Source organism: Schistocerca piceifrons, chromosome X (genome assembly GCF_021461385.2).
Source record: "Schistocerca piceifrons isolate TAMUIC-IGC-003096 chromosome X, iqSchPice1.1, whole genome shotgun sequence".
In the NCBI taxonomy this organism is placed as follows: domain Eukaryota; kingdom Metazoa; phylum Arthropoda; class Insecta; order Orthoptera; family Acrididae; genus Schistocerca; species Schistocerca piceifrons.
Window position 1 is genome coordinate 200,843,995 of NC_060149.1, and position 18,451 is coordinate 200,862,445.

The 18,451-nt window shown below is 41.2% G+C and overlaps 1 protein-coding gene across 1 annotated transcript in view; it reads right to left on the reverse strand.

Moving 5' to 3' along the window:
* Positions 1 to 18,451, reverse strand: part of LOC124722248 (sodium-dependent transporter bedraggled) — a 733,406-nt gene that overhangs the window by 315,788 nt on the left and 399,167 nt on the right. The window contains exon 6 of the mRNA XM_047247438.1: positions 2,966 to 3,067. Within this exon, the coding sequence (XP_047103394.1) occupies positions 2,966 to 3,067 (102 nt within the window). The remainder of the gene's footprint in view (positions 1 to 2,965; positions 3,068 to 18,451) is intronic.

Sequence of the window (18,451 nt, forward strand, 5' to 3'; positions counted from 1 at the left end):
GTAGGGATTATTGAAAGATTGCGTTGCGCTAAAAATATTGTGTGTCAGTTTAAGCACAGTCTTGAATAATTGTTCAAAGGGGACGTTTCAATTTATGCAAAAGATATAATTTTGTAAAATCGGATTAATATTTTTGAAACATCCTATATTTGTGGTCCTGACGTGTTTTACGTTACGAAATTAGGACTTGTGCAATTTTCCTCAGCAGTGCCCTGTAACAATACTGTAAACCATTAAAAATTAGGTCCATAGATTTCCAAATCGCATGCCTCACACACTACATTATCATTACTCTGCAATGCACAGTTAAGTGCCTCACAGACCTTTCATCGAACCACCTTCAAGCTATTTCTCTACTGCTCCACTCTCGAACAGCGCGCGAGAGAAACGAACACTTAAATCTTTCTGCGCGAGCTCTGATTTCTCCTATTTTATTACTATCATCCGTCTTCACTATCTGGGTGGGCGCCAATATTTCCACACAGCAGTATTTGAGAAGTGGGCGGACAAGTGTAGTGCAAGCAGTCTCTTTAGTAGTCCTGTTACATTTTTTAAGTGTTCTGCCAATAAATCGCGGTCTTCACTCACATCATTATCCATGTGATCTCTCCAACTGAACTCATTCGTAATTGTAATCCCTCAGTATTTAGTTGAATTTACAGCCTTTAGATTTGTGAGATTTATCGTGTAACATAAATTCAGCGGAATCCTTTTAGTACTCGTGTGGACAACTTCACACAGTTCATTATTTAGTCAACTGCCACTTTTTGCACCATACAGGTATCTTTTCTAAATCATTTTGCAATTGGGTTTCATCTTATGAAGACCTTATAAGGCGGTAGATGACAGCATTGCACGCTCGGAGCGTTCTCGTTTGTGTCACTTTATCACATTGCATGGCACCTGCACTCTAGCTGCAGGGAACATTCTTCGCAATCGGCAACTTGTTATATGAAGCCATTATAATTTTTATTGGAAGAGAAAAACAAAGAAGCAAAAATCTCATTACAATCTGTACTCGAGAGGGTAGCAGGAGCAGCATTTGCGCAATAAAAGGGAATAAAGAAGGGAAAGGAAAGCATAGTTGCAAGTACTTCCCATAACTTCGCTACTTAGATAAGACACGGAAGAACGACATCATCTTATTTTTACGCAATATTGTTGAACAGCTCGTCAGGGGCCTGGCACGTAATTTCCACGTCGCCTTCGTTCTCTTACATTACGAGGATTGTACACTACTGGCCATTAAAATTGCTACAACACGAAGATGACGTGCTACAGACACGAAATTTAACCGACAGGAAGAAGATGCTGTGATTTTCAAACGATTAGCTTTTCAGAGCATTCACACAAGGCTGGTGCCGGTGGCGACACCTACAACGTGCTGACATGGGGAACGTTTCCGACCGATTTCTCATACACAAACAGCAGTTGACCGGCGTTGCCTGGTGAAACGTTGTTGTGATGCCTCTTGTAAGAAGGACAAATGCGTACCATCAATTTTGCGACTTTGATAAAGGTCTGATTGTAGCTTATCCGATTACGGTTTATCGTATCGCGACATTGCTGCTCGCGTTGGTCGAGATCCAGTGACTGTTAGCAGAATATGGAATCGTTGGGTTCAGGATGGGTAATACGGAACGCCGTGATGGATCCAAACGGCCTCGTATCACTAGCAGTCGAGATGACAGGCATCTTTTCCGCATGGCTGTAACGGATCGTGCAGCCACGTCTCGATCCCTGAGTCAACTGATTGGGACGTTTCGAAGACAACAACCATCTGCACAAACAGTTCGACGACGTTTGCAGCAGCATGGACTATCAGCTCGGAGACCATGGCTGCGGTTACCCCTGACGCTGCATCACAGACAGGAGCGCCTGCGATGGTGTACTCAACGACGAACCTGGGTGCACAAATGGCAAAACGTCATTTTTTCGGATGAATCCAGGTTCTGTTTACAGCATCATGATGGTCGCATCCGTGTTTGGCGACATCGCGGTGAATGCATATGGGATGCGTGTATTCGTCATCGCCATACTGGCGTATAACCCGGCGTGATGGTATGGGGTACCATTGGTTAAACGTCTCGGTCACCTCTTGTTCGCATTGACCTCACTTTGAACAGTGGACGTTACATTTCAAATGTGTTACGACCCGTGACTCTACCCTTCATTCGATCTCTGCGAAACCCTACATTTCAGCATGATAATGCGCGACCGCATGTTGCAGGTCCTGTACAGGCATTTCTGGATACAGAAAATGTTCGACTGCTGCCCTGGCCAGCACATTCTCCAGATCTCTCACCAATTGAAAACGTCTGGGCAATGGTGGCCGAGCAACTGGCTCGTCACAATACGCCAGTCACTACTCTTGATGAACTGTGGTATCGTGTTGAAGCTGCATGGGCAGCTGTTCCTGTACACGCCATCCAAGCTCTGACTCAATGCCCAGGCGTATCAAGGCCGTTATTACGGCCAGAGGTGGTTGTTCTGGGTACTGATTTCTCAGGATCTATGCACCCAAATTGCGTGAAAATGTAATCACATGTCAGTTCTAGAATAATATATTTGTCCAATGAATACCCGTTTATCATCTGCATTTCTTCTTGGTGCAGCAATTTTAATGGCCAGTAGTGTAGTAAGGGACCTCTGCTACTACTCTATACTTGTTATACCTTGTGTTTTTATGAGATTTCCTTCTGACAGCGCGTGGACGGACTTTTTTTGCTTTGATTGACTCTTTCTTTATGTGACTACTTTTTCGGTACCTGAGTGACATACTACTGACTTTGAACGTCTACATTACTCGAACTATTGTTCGTACTGACACAATCTGATAATACGAGCGTTTGCCGTCTCGCTAGCTGTACCTTAACATCCCTGCCGCATCGCACCTTCCGCGGCTGCCTCCACTACGTCCCTTCTGCGCACACTATCCGCACAGTGGCAAGTTTTAGATACTGACCGTGTGGCGGTGAGGCGCGGTGGCGCGCAGCGGATCTCGCCGCTGCAGCCCGTCGGCCGGTACTGCGATGGAGTGCGGCCGCTGGCTGCGACTACTGCTGCCCTGTAACACGCAAAAAGCATATAATGCTGCAACACACTTACGTACTTCGATCCAGCGCTTAACAAACGAAAACTGAAACTGAATCACTTACGCACAGAATAAACTGATTGTAGCAGTTTGACGTGAGATGGCGGTCATGCTGAAACAACCTAATTTCTGTTACACCGGTTCTTTTCGCGTCCATATTAACCTAACGGTTAAAACCGCTCGAAATACCCGCCGCAACGATAAACGCCTTTATTTTAACGGTGCCCATTCCAAATGCTGTATCGTGTCTGTGACACTCTGCCCCCTATTTCGCGATAATACACGTGCTGCTCTTCGTTGAACTTTCTCGATCTATTCCGTTAATTCTTTCTGGTAAGGATCCCAGACCGCGCAGCAGTACTCCAAAAGAGGACGGACAAGCTTAGTGTAGGCAGCATCTTTTGTAGCTTTGTTGCATCTTCTAAGTGTTCAGCCAATAAATTGTACTCTTTGGTTTGCCTGCTCCACAACATTCTCTATGCATTCTTTCCAATTTAAATTGTTCGTAATCGTAATTCCTAGGTAGTTAGTTGAATTTAGGGCCTTTAGACTTGATTGATTTATCTTGTAACCAGAGTTTAGCAGATTCCTTTTAGCACTGATGTGGATAACCTCACACTTTTCTCTATTTAGGGTCAATTATCAATTTTCGCACCATTCAGATATCTTTTCTAAATCGTTTTGCAATTCTTTTTGATCTTCTCATGAGTTTACTCGATGATAAACGACAGCATCATCTGCAAAAAGCCTAAGAGGACTGCTCAGATTGTCTCCTAAATCGTTTATATAGATAAGAAACAGCAGAGAGCCTATAACTCTACCCTGGGGAACGCCAGAAATCACTTCTGTTTTACTCGATGACTCACCGTCAACTACTATCAACTGTGACCTCTCTGACAGGAAATCACGAATTCCGTCACATAACTGAGACAATATTCCATAAGCACGCAATTTCACTACCAGCCGCTTATGTGGTAAAGTGTTAAAAATCTTTTGGAAATCTAGAAATACAGAATCAATTTGAACCCAATTGTCAGTATCACTCAACACTTCGCGTGCGTAAAGAGCTAGCTGTGTTTCACAGGAACGTTTTCAAAATCCGTGTTGACTGTATGCCACTGTCTTCGAAGTAATTCATAATGTTAGAACACAATATATGTTCCACAACCCTGCAGCATATCGACGTTAATGATACGGGCCTGTAATATAGTGGATCACTCCTACTATCTTTCTTGAATATTGGTTTGACCTGCGCAACTTTCCGGTCTTCGGGTACGGATCTTTCGTCGAGCGAGTGGTTGTATATGATTGTTAAGTATGGAGCTACTGCATCAGCATTCTCTAAAAGGAATCTAACTGGTATACAGTCTGGACCAGAAGACTTGCATTTGTTAAGTGATTTAAGTTGCTTCACTGCTGCGAGGATACCTACTTCTGGCTTACTCATGTTGGCAGCTGTTCTTGATTCGAATTTTGGAATATCGTCTTCTATGGTGAAGGAATTTCGGAAGGATGTGTTTAGTAACTTTGTTTTCGCAGCATTGTTGTCGATAGAGTAGCCATTGCTGTCTCGCAAAGAAGGCATTAACTGTGTCTTCCCACTAGCATACTTTACATACGACCATAACCTCTTTGGATTTTCTGCCAGGTTTCGAGATGAAGTTTCGTTGTGGAAAACTATTGTAAGCATCTCGCATTGATGTCCGCGCTAAATTTCGAGCTTCTGTAAAAGATCGCCAATCTTGGAGACATGACGACACATACACTTAGAAATAAAAAAAATGATTATACAGATGTCATATTCGGTGTAGAGAAAATGTTGGTCTTGAACGTAATGTGTAGATATAAGAGAGGGTATAAATGCTTTAGTAATGGGAAGACAGCACAGTAGAGGGAGAGAGAGAGAGAGAGAGAGAGAGAGAGAGAGAGAGAGAGAAAGATAGATGGTGAAAGATGCAGTCAGAATGGTTACTGCTCGTATTTCATTGTCAATCTGTGCAAGTTGATTCCCAGCACTGCTGATTTTTCAGTATCATTCGTTAGCTCCATCTGCCAGCCCACAATCTCTTTTCGCCATTCTCTGATTAACATTTTACCGTAGTATATTATTATAATTTTAAAATACTCAATTACACATTTGCGATAGATGGACTTGAGTGAGTGTAACGTGAACATACATCCATACGGAAAACACCCACACTACCTCGGCAACGTACATGTAAACAAAATAGTGTTTAATTAGACCCACACTTGGATGGTATGACGCAAAATTTTGCCATCTTGAGTCTTTACACATATATATTTTTTTGTTTTTGCTACAGATACTAATCACCGACCAAACTGTGTCTAATGCAAAATATTATCTGTCTTTAATTCTAATTATTTAATGTGAAAATTGATTACACAAATCAGTGTTGTTGTTGTGCTCATCTGAAACGTATACTGAGAAGTTTACTGCTACTATACAGGGTGCATACTCGAAGCACTGCAGAGCTAAGACTAGAGTGCGCGTATTATTTTATCGATATACACGTCTTACTTCTACTTAAAATGACATCGAATTCATCCTTACATTACGAGGACCCTCTTTGCTAGGGCAGCATTATCACGTTTTTCCATACACAGGGTGTTTCCGTAACACCGTGCAAAAATTTAATAGAATAAAGAGGATGGTCAACCGAACAATTTGCGGTAGGGAACCTGGGTTCGGAGAAGCCAGTTTAAGGATATAATAGGAATAAAATCAAATTACTGTGTACTTTTTTAACTGCAAATACTATCATTGACACAATGAACGTACCATTTGTACTGTATCTTACAAAATATGCTGAAACTGACGGCCAGCAACCTAAATGCACGAACAGCATCAGTGAACAAGATTCTGACGCGGCGTGACAAATATCCCTGGTGTGTTTCGAATCACATCACAGGCAGCACAATCTTTCTGCTCTCTTTATAATATGACATACGACTAAAATATTGTAAGGTTATGACACCTCTCCTCAAAAGTACATTAATGTGCATTACACAAAGAACTGTTGATACAATGGAAGCGTCACTTTTTGTTTTTTATACTACACTTGAAAGAAAACACCGTATTAATGTCCATGTTTTATGAACACTGTGTCATCTGTATCTCTCAGATATCTCTCATGGATAACCATTTCGTCACATCTGTCCCCCCCTCTGTCTCTGGTGCATTCACCACAGCCATCCTTACCCAAATAGAACTGAGCAGTTTCCTCCTCCAGGTTCACCAAACTATTTTTATACAAATATTTATAACAATTGCATTTCGAACAGTATAGAAATACAGTAACTTAAATAATTAAATTTATACTCATACAGGTAGCAACTGAATAGGTGTGGACCTTCTTGTCTCGTTCTGTTTCAAGCCGTTCTTTATCTGTGAACTTATCAGCGTCTTCAAATCTTTTAACTGCTACACTTAAATCACCTAGATTTGAGGTTGTGTGTTTCGAGAGTGACTCAAATCGTATTTCTGAGGTTTTCCATTTTATTTTTTCACAACAATCTAGGTACATGTCTACATTTGGTATAACATCTATTATGGTGTAGTTTGACTTGATCACCTTGTCTGACTGAATACAAATGTGTGATTCTTCTGAAGTTTCATTATTCCCATTCCATATAGTTTAATATCCTGAGATGGATATGTGTTACAGAAAACGGTTATATCTTCCACCTTAGGCACTACATATAGCCATTCATTAGCATTTAACTGTGTCCATAAACTTCTAACGAAGTAATTTTCTTCATAAAAGTACCAGGGATGTGAGTTTCTTGTAATAACTTCAGTTCGCAATTCTCTTCGTTATACATTGAGATTAACCCAAACGTTATTTGTTTATACTCCTCTGTTTATCCATATTCTTGCACTCTAACTGACCATGTGATAACTCAGCTCACAACTTCTTGATGTCATCCACCAATAAATATTCTTTCTCTAGTTATATGCATGCATATGGTCCGGTGGTAGATGTCAGTTTAATTAATTTAATTGGTAATGGCAACATTTTATGCAAATTAAACTCCTTATTGTCAATTAGTTGAATTCTTATTACATAGCATAACACACCAATGGTTACAATACATCAAAATCTATAACTTTTGACAGTATGTGCCCATATTCTTCAATTAAAGGTATTGGGAACCTTACTTGTCTTAATTAATCTTGAATTAATCTTAGATGTTTAACAATCTGGACTGAATTTACAATGTGTGGTCCAAGAATGAATTTCTGTACACGAACTATTGCATTTACTAATTGTTAATATTCCATACTTAATGAATGAAATAAGGTTTGTTATTTTAAGAGTTGTTCTTTGATCGTCATAAATGCTTCAATCCTCTTCAGACCATGATCTGTAACCCTCAGAAAGTATGTGATGAATTGTTGTAGTTTCGTCATTCAGTTCTTGAGAAATTTCTCATTTGTGGCGATTGAATGTACTGCTTGATTCAAACCGGATAATATGGCCTTCACTGCAGCCACTTGTGCTTTGGATAATTTCAACAATTGTTCTGACCTAGACTCCACACTTTCGATATGTGTCTTGTAATATGCAACATTTGCTTCATCCAAGGTTCCAAACAACATTTTATTAATATTTCCTACGCAGTCGAGAATTCCCTCTCTGTCACCCTCCCGGCCATGTTAACTGATGTATTATGGACTCTGTTTCGTGCAACCACTCTGTTGTGTGTAACCCTGTTAATTAACACATTGCCGGCCGAAGTGGCCGAGCGGTTCTAGGCGCTTCAGTCTGGAACCGCGCGACCGCTACGGTCGCAGGTTGAATCCTGCCTCGGGCATCGATGTATGTGATGTCCTTAGGTTAGTTAGATTTAAGTAGTTCTAAGTTCTAGGGGACTGATGACATCAGATGTTAAGTCCCATAGTGCTCAGAGCCAATTAACACATTACATTCTAAATTGCTTATGTTTAGGTGGTCCAGTCTGTCTTGACGCCGTTGTACTGCCCTCAGTCCTACCAGTTTTATGGTATGAAATTTCTTGTCTACTGTTCTAAGATTCACATATGTGGCCAACTTCCAGGCTGTCCCGGTTATCTCGACTTCTCGTTCGTTATGGTAGTCTATTCCTAGGGATGTCTTTATCATGTGAATCACCATGATCTTTTAAAACTCTCCATGCGCTCGGTAACTGTAGGCCCACCACCCAATGGTGATAATCAGACTCTAAGGTATGGCTGCTTCTGGCACCATGATTGGTCTGGGAGAGAAATCCTGATCGTACTCCCTTAAAGTTTTTAGAAAAATTTTGATAACTTCTCGTAACAGTTGTCTTCTATTTGTTTTTAATACTACATTAGGAAATTCTATTTTTGTCACTTCGTATGGTCCTCTGAATTGGGAATCCAAATTTTAATCTCATGTGTCCTACTATCTCATCATGCATTAAGTCTAACCCCTAACTGAAATGTTCTTGAATGTTCTATTTTGTTATACTGGACTCTGCTTGCTTCTTTGGCCTCCTTTATTTCGTCTCTGGTTACTCAATACACGTATTGCAACACTTCGAGCTTATCTATGAGTTTGTCACAATTTTACCCTATGGTGGCTGTCTCTTTCTGTAACACTCATGGTAAATTTCCTGTTCTCCTGAAAGTTAATTCAAAGTGGGTGTGGCTTGTGTTTATCTGTGATGTGGTACTGAAAATGAAAGTACTGTAGGTTCAAAATGGTTCAAATGGCTCTGATCACTGTGGGACTAAACTGCTGAGGTCATCAGTCCCCTAGAACTTAGAACTACTTAAACCTAACTAACCTAAGGACATCACACACATCCATGCCCGAGGCAGGATTCGAACCAGCGACCGTAGCGGTCGCGCGGCTCCAGACTGTAGCGCCTAGAACCGAAAGTACTGTAGGGAACATACACATCACAATTGCTATGATCCTCATTTATGAAATGTCTCAAATACTCCACTAGCGTCCTTTCTAATGCTCCATTGATCTGGGGGTGAAAAGCGATTGTCTGTATTTTTTTATCATTAATAATTTGCAGCCGGCCTGAGTGGCCGAGCGGTTCTAGGCGATACAGTCTGGAACCGCGTGACCACTACGGTCGCTGGTTCGAATCCTGCCTCGGGCATGGATGTGTGTGATGTCCTTAGGTTAGTTCGGTTTAAGTAGTTCTTAAGTTCTAGGGGACTGATGACCTCAGCAGTTTAGTCCCATAGTGATCAGAGCCATTTTCTTTAATAATTTGCATGTTCTCTTAAATTTTTTACTTAGAAATTTCGCTCCTTGGTCTGTAATAAACACTGAAGGAATACGATACTGTAACACAACTTCTGCTATGAATTTTTCTGGTCCTTTGTCTACGTCTTGTCTCTGTAACTGTACTGCTGCTGTAAACTTGCACAGATCGTCTTGAAATGTTAAGATATCTGTTGCCTTTTGACGTTATGTCCAATGCACCGACTAGATCCATATTACATTTGTCGAAAACGGTTCCTGCAGTGTCCATAATCGGTTATGGCATTACTGTCTTCCTCTGAGGAAATTTATTTCGTTGGCATTTGTCCATGTTCTGATGTACTCCTCAATACACCGTTTCATTCCTTTCGATGTTTCATATTTCTTTAAATGACCCAAAGTTCAGTGCATCTCTTGATGACTACTGAAAGGATTGTCGTGTACTTCTTTCATAATTTCGGCATTCTGCTCATCACTGAGATCTACCGTCTCTTCATCTAATTCATTATGCTCTGTTATCGTTCTTATTTGCTCTCTGGTTTCTCCTACGAGTGTTTCTTCATCGGCTTGTCATATTTTACTTAGTGCACCCACATGGGGATTCAATCAGCCTGGCTTATTGTAGGTTAAGGGTTCCGTCTTTTTGCAAACACACTATTTTTTCCGTATATACAATCTCGTGAAATATTCTTCAAGTATTAATCACCATTTTAATAAACTTGCTGATGCGTGGTTTTCACTAAAAATCCACATTAATGGCTTGTGAATGGTTACCATTTTGAATCTACTTCCATAATTGCACGGTCGAAATTGTTTTGTTGCCCGAAATAATACTAAGCACTCCTGCTCAGTGGCTGAATAGTTTCTCCGACTTATTCAGTGACCTTGAAGCGTATGATATGAGTAGGTCGCTTCCAATATTGCCTTATGATAAAATTGTGCCGACAGCCTCTGCACTTGGGTCTGTCATAATGGTAAAAGGTTTCGCAGAATCAGGATACTGTAGTATGAGAGGACTGATTAACTTCTCTTTTAATTTTTCAGACACCTCTTGCTGTTTTCTTTCCCACTAATAATTATAGCAACTTATGCAAAAGGACTTTAAAAAGTCTTTAATGAATTGTTAACAATATTCTACTAAATCTAGTTATCCTTTTCACTGTTTTATTTTTTATCCTTGTCATTCTGAATCTCTTCACTTTCTCTGCATGGGCTGTACTGCTATATGTTATTTTATGTCCGAAAAATTTTTCTTCCTTCTGTAAAAATTCATACTTGTCTGGCTGCAACTTCAGCCGGTGTTCCATTAGTCTGTCGAAAATCTCTCACAATTTATCATTGTGTTCGTTCAAGGAATTCCTATAACAAATAATGTCATTTAAGTATACCAAGCACTTAGTTCCCTATAACCCTGTTAGTGCAACATTCATTACTTTCTGGAATGGACCAGGTGTCCCTTTCAATCCCATTGTCATCCTCTTGTAGCTGTAGTGCTTTGCAGGAAATTCCTGCCTGCCAAACCACTATTTGTACATCTGTTCCCTTCTTTAAAATGTGGAATTTGTGCTCTTCTAACACATTTCCGGCTATTCTCAAATCCAGTATCACTATCTCAGGTGTGCTCACTGTACAACGTGTTACACCTTTTAACCTCTATACCTGTCCACCCCTGGTAGCTGAGTGGTCAGCGCGATGGAATGTCATGCCTACCGGCCCGGGTTCGAGTCCCAGCTGGATCGGAGATTTTCTCCGGTCACGGAGAGGGTGTTGTGTTGTTCTTATCATCATCATTTCATCCTCATCGACACGCAAGTCGCCGCAGTGGCGTCATCTCGAAAGACTTGCACCAGGCGAACGGTTCAAATGGTTCAAATGGCTCTGAGCACTATGGGACTTAACTTATGAGGTCATCAGTCCCCTAGAACTTGAACTAATTAAACCTAACTAACCTAAGGACATCACACACATCCATGCCCGAGGCAGGATTCGAACCTGCGACCGTAGCAGTCCCGCGGTTCCGGACTACAGCGCCTAGAACCGCATGGCCACCGCGGCCGGCCAGGCGAACGGTCTACCCTACGGGAGGCCCTAGCCACACGGCATTTATTTTACCACTATACCTCTTGTTTATTTATTGGTAAATCGATAGATTCTCCTTGGATAAGACTAATATAGGTTCGTGCATCTACTACGAAATTCAACTCTTTACCAATTTCTTTGCAGTTGGTTATCATTACATCACTTTCTGTGTTGCAGCCCACTACCCTAACCTTGGGCCATCTGACAGTGGTGATGCTTGGCTTTTGCAGATATCACCAGCTTAGTTTCCCATTCTGTTTTTTTGAAATCTTATGGGCTTTTCCCTACATTAATACAATTTATGTCTGTTCTTGTCACACAGAAAACATTTAGGAGTTCTGCAGTCCTTTCTATTATGTCCATCCTATGACATTGTTCACAGATTATTATTTTAGTATATTTCATATCTGTATGCCCGATTAATCCCGATGATAACAAAAATCTTGGGACATCGTGGCTTCCTCTGCCCTGGTGGCTGTCTGCACCCCTCTTACTTTGGCAGTCGTTTGGTGTTTGTCACAGTGATTGGCTACATGTCCCATTTTACCACAATTGTAAAACTTCGTATTACTTGTCTGTTTATTATTATTATTATTATTATTATTATTATTATTATTATTATTATTATTATTATTATCCTGCCAACTTGGTCACCTAGTGAACTGACTCTTTTTCTCCCACGGAAACTGCTGCACTCTCCTGTTATTGCGCTATCTTAATTGCATCACTTAGGCAACTGTCTTCTCCCTTACTATCCACAGTGGTCTGTATTCTCTCATTTGACAGTCCTTCAATGAAACATGCGGGACATAGTGCGAAACTAACTCCACTGTAGATTTCAACTGCTCGTGATCTTATGTCCCCAGGAGGCTATTGATTCCCCTGAATATTGTCTGGCATGAAACTTCCTACACACTTTAAAATCATCTATTCTCCTGTCAGAATAATTCTTCTCTAAAATGGTTCGTACTTCCAGCAACTTATTCCTCTTATGCCTTACTCACAACCTGACCCTTATATCCCCTGCTAGTTTGGATTTTACATGCTGGGACAATAATGTCTCATCCACGCTTTTTATCACTTCAAATGTAGCATTCACGTTGTCAGTGACCTTATAGAATTCCTTTTTGCTACCGTCAAATATCTTTGGAACTAATATTAGCACATCCTAGGCGTTTATACCGCTTCTGTCACTACTGGAGATCGTCATTTTGTACAGTCACAGTGGATCATATAATCTGTCGAGCTGTTTTGTCTGTTCTGACGACTTGATGCTATATTGCTCTTTCGACCTGCTGGCGTCTCGTGTCTTAGGCGCCGTTACTCGTACTAGTTTCAGTCTTCTGTGCTCTTCCGGTTTCTGAATCTTTGATGCTGCGACTCATAAGGGCTTCCTCTTCTCGCGGTGACACTCGGTGACACAGCTGATAGATTTGCTCTTAGATTTCTGTAATCTTTGTATTTTTTGTTACACACCTTCACACATATAAACATGCCGACCCCAAACACCTGACAGGTAATGTTGACATGTCGCTTCCCGGCAGAGGTTCAGTCCAGTAATATGGAGTCGGTGGGGCGTGAGTGACGCATTCTGGGCGTTGACGACAGTGTGAGTTTCTGGTGCTGTTGTAACTACCCTAATTAGTCTTTATAGTGGAGATGATAGGGAGCAGAATCTCTCCTCGGTTGCTTAGGATTAGCGACTGTTGAAAAATAGATTGTTTTGGCAGGAATGGTCTGCTGAAGTAGAACTTTGTTAATTTTCTTTGAACAGATTTTTTCTGAACACGTTGACATGTTAGGTGTCTGACCATCTACCCCTTGTTATACATACAGAATCATGTAGATTCAGCCCGAAACCTTTCTCGGGATCCTACTCGTATCACAAATGAGCTACAATTTCTATCAGAGATAGGTGCTCTTACTTTTACTCTTTCTGTGAACTACTGATTTTCTGGCCACATGCCTTACCTAATCAATCATTGGCCCTTGCCTCTACTCATGGGAGACAAGTATTTCACCGAGACTTGTTCCTATTATTAGCTGAATCCTCAACAGCAGCTATTTGAGACAGAGACCAGCTGTCTTTTATCAGCACTATTCGAATGAAAAGTGCTACTTACTTAAAATTTGTAAATGTGTCCATAAGAGTTTCACGGTCTTCTCGTAGTCGAAGTTTCTAAAATTTCATCAGTAGCTGCTGCTAGGCGCAGCTGCCAAATGACGTCTTGTACTATCTGGATACTGGATACTTGACACTGTGTCTCCTACTGCTCACGGCTGATCCATTACACAGTTCTTAATTGCCCTCCATTCCGATCTACTTGCACACGACCACCTTCATTATCTTACTGCAACATTCCATCCGCACGTGATTGCCTTAATTCTTGTTTAACGTACCAAATTCAATTCGATCCTAGTTTGGCAAGGTGACATGTATTAGTCCCATGCTGGACCCCTGCTTCACCCGCGAAAGAGAGCTCATTGCCAGGTGTGTCTAAATGCGTTATCTTTTACAATTATCCTGTTTGACTTTCCATCTTGTCATTTACGCAGGCTGTCTGGAATTCAGAAACCCGCTCCATATTTTTTCCTCTTTATGATATGATATATAACTAAAATATTCCAAGGTCACAATAGAAGATAGAGAAAAATTATGCCTTTCTGATGGGCAAAGGGGGCAATGTCTGTTCCTCAGACTTGGACCACTATCTTTCGAAGTCTTTGTATATGTAGTGCCAAGGTCGTTCTGCAGTTTTGTTTGCTGGAACGTGTTATAGTTACATGCTGATCATGTGATCGTGGCTTCTTTTTATGGTTAAGACTCCTAAAATTAGAATACATAAGTGTTATTTTTTCAGCTGAATGTGTACATGTTGTGGAAGACTGATTTTTATGGAATATTCGTTAGTGGTGCGATGCAATACGATACCTTGATACTCTGCTTAAAAAAGGCAATCGGGACCCATAGTGGGGTCATAAATATATGTCCTGTATATCCATACTTTTCTTTATTTTAATGAAGAGAATAGATTACACACAAACAGTGATACTGACAGTTGTTTTGTAGACTATCAGTTGGTGGAATTCAATGTCGCTCTGCTCGATGACCGAAATCAATTCGTCAGCCACGTTGCTGGACTCAGTTAATTCCTACAGAACTAAGACTAGGAAACATGTTTTATTACGCACTCCCAGCTATGGCTATCAGAAACATACCCTTCCCAGACGTGTTACATTTTCAGCACGCAGCGCTAATGTCAGTGTAGTGTTGTAAATAAGTGCCTACGGTTACTCAGCGATCTATAATTATTTATTATACCATAATACGTTTGAATTTCTGTGGTATCACCCGAAGAACGAGGTGCCAGGACATGGTTGGAGCGATCTATAATTATTTATTATACCATAATACGTTTGAATTTCTGTGGTATCACCCGAAGAACGAGGTGCCAGGACATGGTTGGTACGTAACGACAAAACCATAAGTAAGCATGGTCAGTGTAACACGCCCAGAAGAGTCTCCATATAACAGCGCATCGGCATGCTCATTCACATGTGAGCGCAGTGCTGCTCAGGCCAGCCTTCAGTTATTGCCCAGGCCGGCAGCACCATTTCTGTACCAGGTCAGCAGTGCGATAGTTGTATCAGTCATAACTTTGGTATAAATGTATATCGTCAATAGTTCTCTATGCAAAGAGATTAGTACCTTGTTCTGTATAAAGTGATACGTTCATGCTCAATGACAGTAACAAATGCTGATGACATTCCTGAGGACATGGATTGTTACAAATATTTCATTGTTCAAATTGTAATAAAGCCATCTAATATGTTGTGTTTTGTAGTATCACCTCGGCCTCCTGCAGTAGTAAAGCTAGAACCCACCACTGGCCCTAGGAGTGTTATTTCGTCCAGTATAACATTTTCGAGTTTATTACGAAAAAATATGGAATTTGCTCGTCAGTCCGACACACTTAACAGGTTCGATTAATAAATGTCAACTATAATTATCGTGATAACTATACTGTAGCTCTTTCATAGAAGCCTACTTTGTCAGTCGAGTATATGTATAATTCAGAAAAAATATTAGACATACGCCTACAAACAGATTCATCGTGTTTCTCAATGCTTGAGTTCCGCTTATTGCTTATAAGAGGATCACAGAGTCATGACTTCTCTTCCTAAAATTTTTAAAACACCCATATACTCTGTTTGGTACCTTTTACCACTCACAAAAATGGAGCTATGGGGGAAATTTCTGTCTGTACAAGTGATGATTTCTCTTATCTTAAGCGAAATGTATGTTGTCCAATTTAAGTTCACATAATACTTGCATGTTGCCTCAACCTACTGGTAACAGGTCCAGCATTACGATTCCCGTTTTGGGTGAAGACTTCTACTTAGTAAGGGGTGAGTTACTGCATTTCTGCAAGCAACAAAAGATTCACTGCTGTCAAGTGTGGACAGAAAGCAGTATGTGGACCTGTTTTGTGACGCACGAGTCATAATTTACCACTGCTCACGTAACCAAAATGCACATTTAATGGTTCCATCACAATGGTAAACATGACAAGTTAGTGCATATTTGTCTTAGCACATTTCTTCTTAGTACAATCAAGTTAACAAATTCTCGATGTGCAGGTAAGCATGTCATTACTGGAATTATCCTCAGTATTTAGAGAGACGCATAAAGAGAAAAACTTTTAGAATGTCTCAGGGATACCTGCATGTGCTGGCTGCAGAGCGCTTTCGACGGGTGACACACATTGCCCGTATTATCAACAGACTTCTTGTGATGCAGGCAGGATGTGGGTGCTCCATAGGTTCTGTTTCATTTAAGCGGCTGCTGAGCGGCTTCTGGACATTGCAATGGAGATTCTCTAGTGGAGGGAAGGAATTTCTTGACCGTTAATACTAGCAACACGAACAGAGTGGGATTCTCTGTGAAGGAACATTTCCGTGGTTACTTGGAGTCAGTCAGTTGATGTTACTCTCCCACGGGCTAGCGCTTGCAAATGTTCAAAGTACAGACGTGTTGCGCTTCTCAGACCAATGGCAGCGTTCACTCGAGGCAGTTGCAGGAATCTAGAAGAAATTGTAGTGCTTCTACTGTTCACAGGTTTGTGCAAACTGTTCTAGCAGCAGTCGTTGCACACGTGTTGTTCTCAAGTTAATTCTTGTTCATGATAGATTAATTGTATTTACAGATGCGTTGGAAAGTCCATTCATTGGCAGTCTCTGCAACACTTTAAGGTCTCATTTGCTGTCGTAGACCAAGAGAAGTGCCATGACGTCTCACTTATGTGACTGGATTTGTGATTTCCTGTCACAGAGGTCACAGTTCGTAGTAATTGGCGGGAAGTCATCGATTAAAACAGAAGTGATTTCTGGCGTTCCCTAAGGTAGTGTTATAGGCCCTTTGCTGTTCCTTATCTATATAAACGATTTGAGAGACAATCTGAGCAGCCGTCTTCGGTTGTTTGCAGATGACGCTGTCGTTTATCGACTAATAAAGTCATCAGAAGATCAAAACAAACTGCAAAACGATTTAGAAAACATATGTGAATGGTACGAAAAGTGATAATTGACCCTAAATAACGAAAAGTGTGAGGTCATCCACATGAGTGCTAAATGGAACTCAAACTTCGGTTACACGATAAATCAGTCAAATCTAAAGGCCGTAAATTCAACTAAATACCTAGGAACTATAATTATGAACAACTTAAACTGGAAGGAATACAAAGAAAATGTTGTGGAGAAGGCTAACGAAAGATAGCGTTTTATTATCAGGACACTTAGAAAATGTAACAGACCGACTAAGGAGACTGCGTACACTACGTTTGTCCGTCCTCTCTTAGAATACTGCTGCGCGGTGTGGGATCCTTACCAAATAGGACTGACGGAGTACATTAAAAAAGTTCAAAGAAAGGCAGCACGATCTGCATTATCGCGAAATATGGGAGAGAGTGTCACAGAAGATTTGGGCTGGAAATCATTAAAAGAAAGGCGTTTTTCGTTGCGACGGAGTCTTCCCACGAAATTCCAATCACCAACTTTCTCCTCCGAATGCGAAAATATTTTGTTGACACCGACCTACATAGGGAGGAACGATCACCACGATAAAATAAGGGGAATCAGAGTTCGTACGGAAAGATATAAGTGTTCACTCTTTCCGCGCGCTATACGAGACTGGGATAATAGAGAATTGTGAAGATGGTTCGATGAACCCTCTGCCAGGCACTTAAATGTGATTTGCAGAGTATCGATGTAGAGGTAGACGTCTGTGGGTCGATGACTTCGTATATGAAAATAGTTTATTTTTGCTGCACTGCGACCACTGCAGTCTCATTTGAGTGGTGGGGCGGGGGGGGGGGGGGGGGGGCATGTACGAGGGCTATCCACGAAGTACATTACGTTTTGGAATTGAAAATAAGTAAAGTATTGGAAATTTTTTTTATTATATGCAGATGAAAGCCACACTTAAATACTACTTTTCTACATAGTTGCCATTTAAATTAAGGCACTTATCGTAGCGATGGACGAGCTTGGAAATTCCTTCGTCGTAAAATTCGGCCGCCTGCGCCTTCAACCACGTGGTTACCTCTTCTTGAAGCTGTGCGTCGTCATCAAACCGCTGCATAGCCAACCACTTCTTCATTGCTGGGAATACGTGGAAGTCGCTCGGTGCCAAGTCGGGACTGTACGGCGGATGAGGAAACAACTCCCACTTAAAAGATTCGAGAACGTCACGAGTGGCATTTGCCGTGTGGGCCCGGGCGTTGTCGTGAATCAGCAAGATCTTTGAGCCCAACTTTCCCCTGCGCTTGTTTTGTATTGCTCTTCTGAGGTTGTGCAGAGTTTGGCAATACCTTTGAGAGTTTATTGTAGTGCCTCTTTCCAGGAAATCCACAAAAATCACACCTTTTCTGTCCAAAAAGACAGTCGCCATCACCTTCCTTGCCGACATTGCCTGCATGCATTTCTTGAGTTTTTGGGGGAGAATTTGTGTGCCCCCACTGCATTGACTGCAATT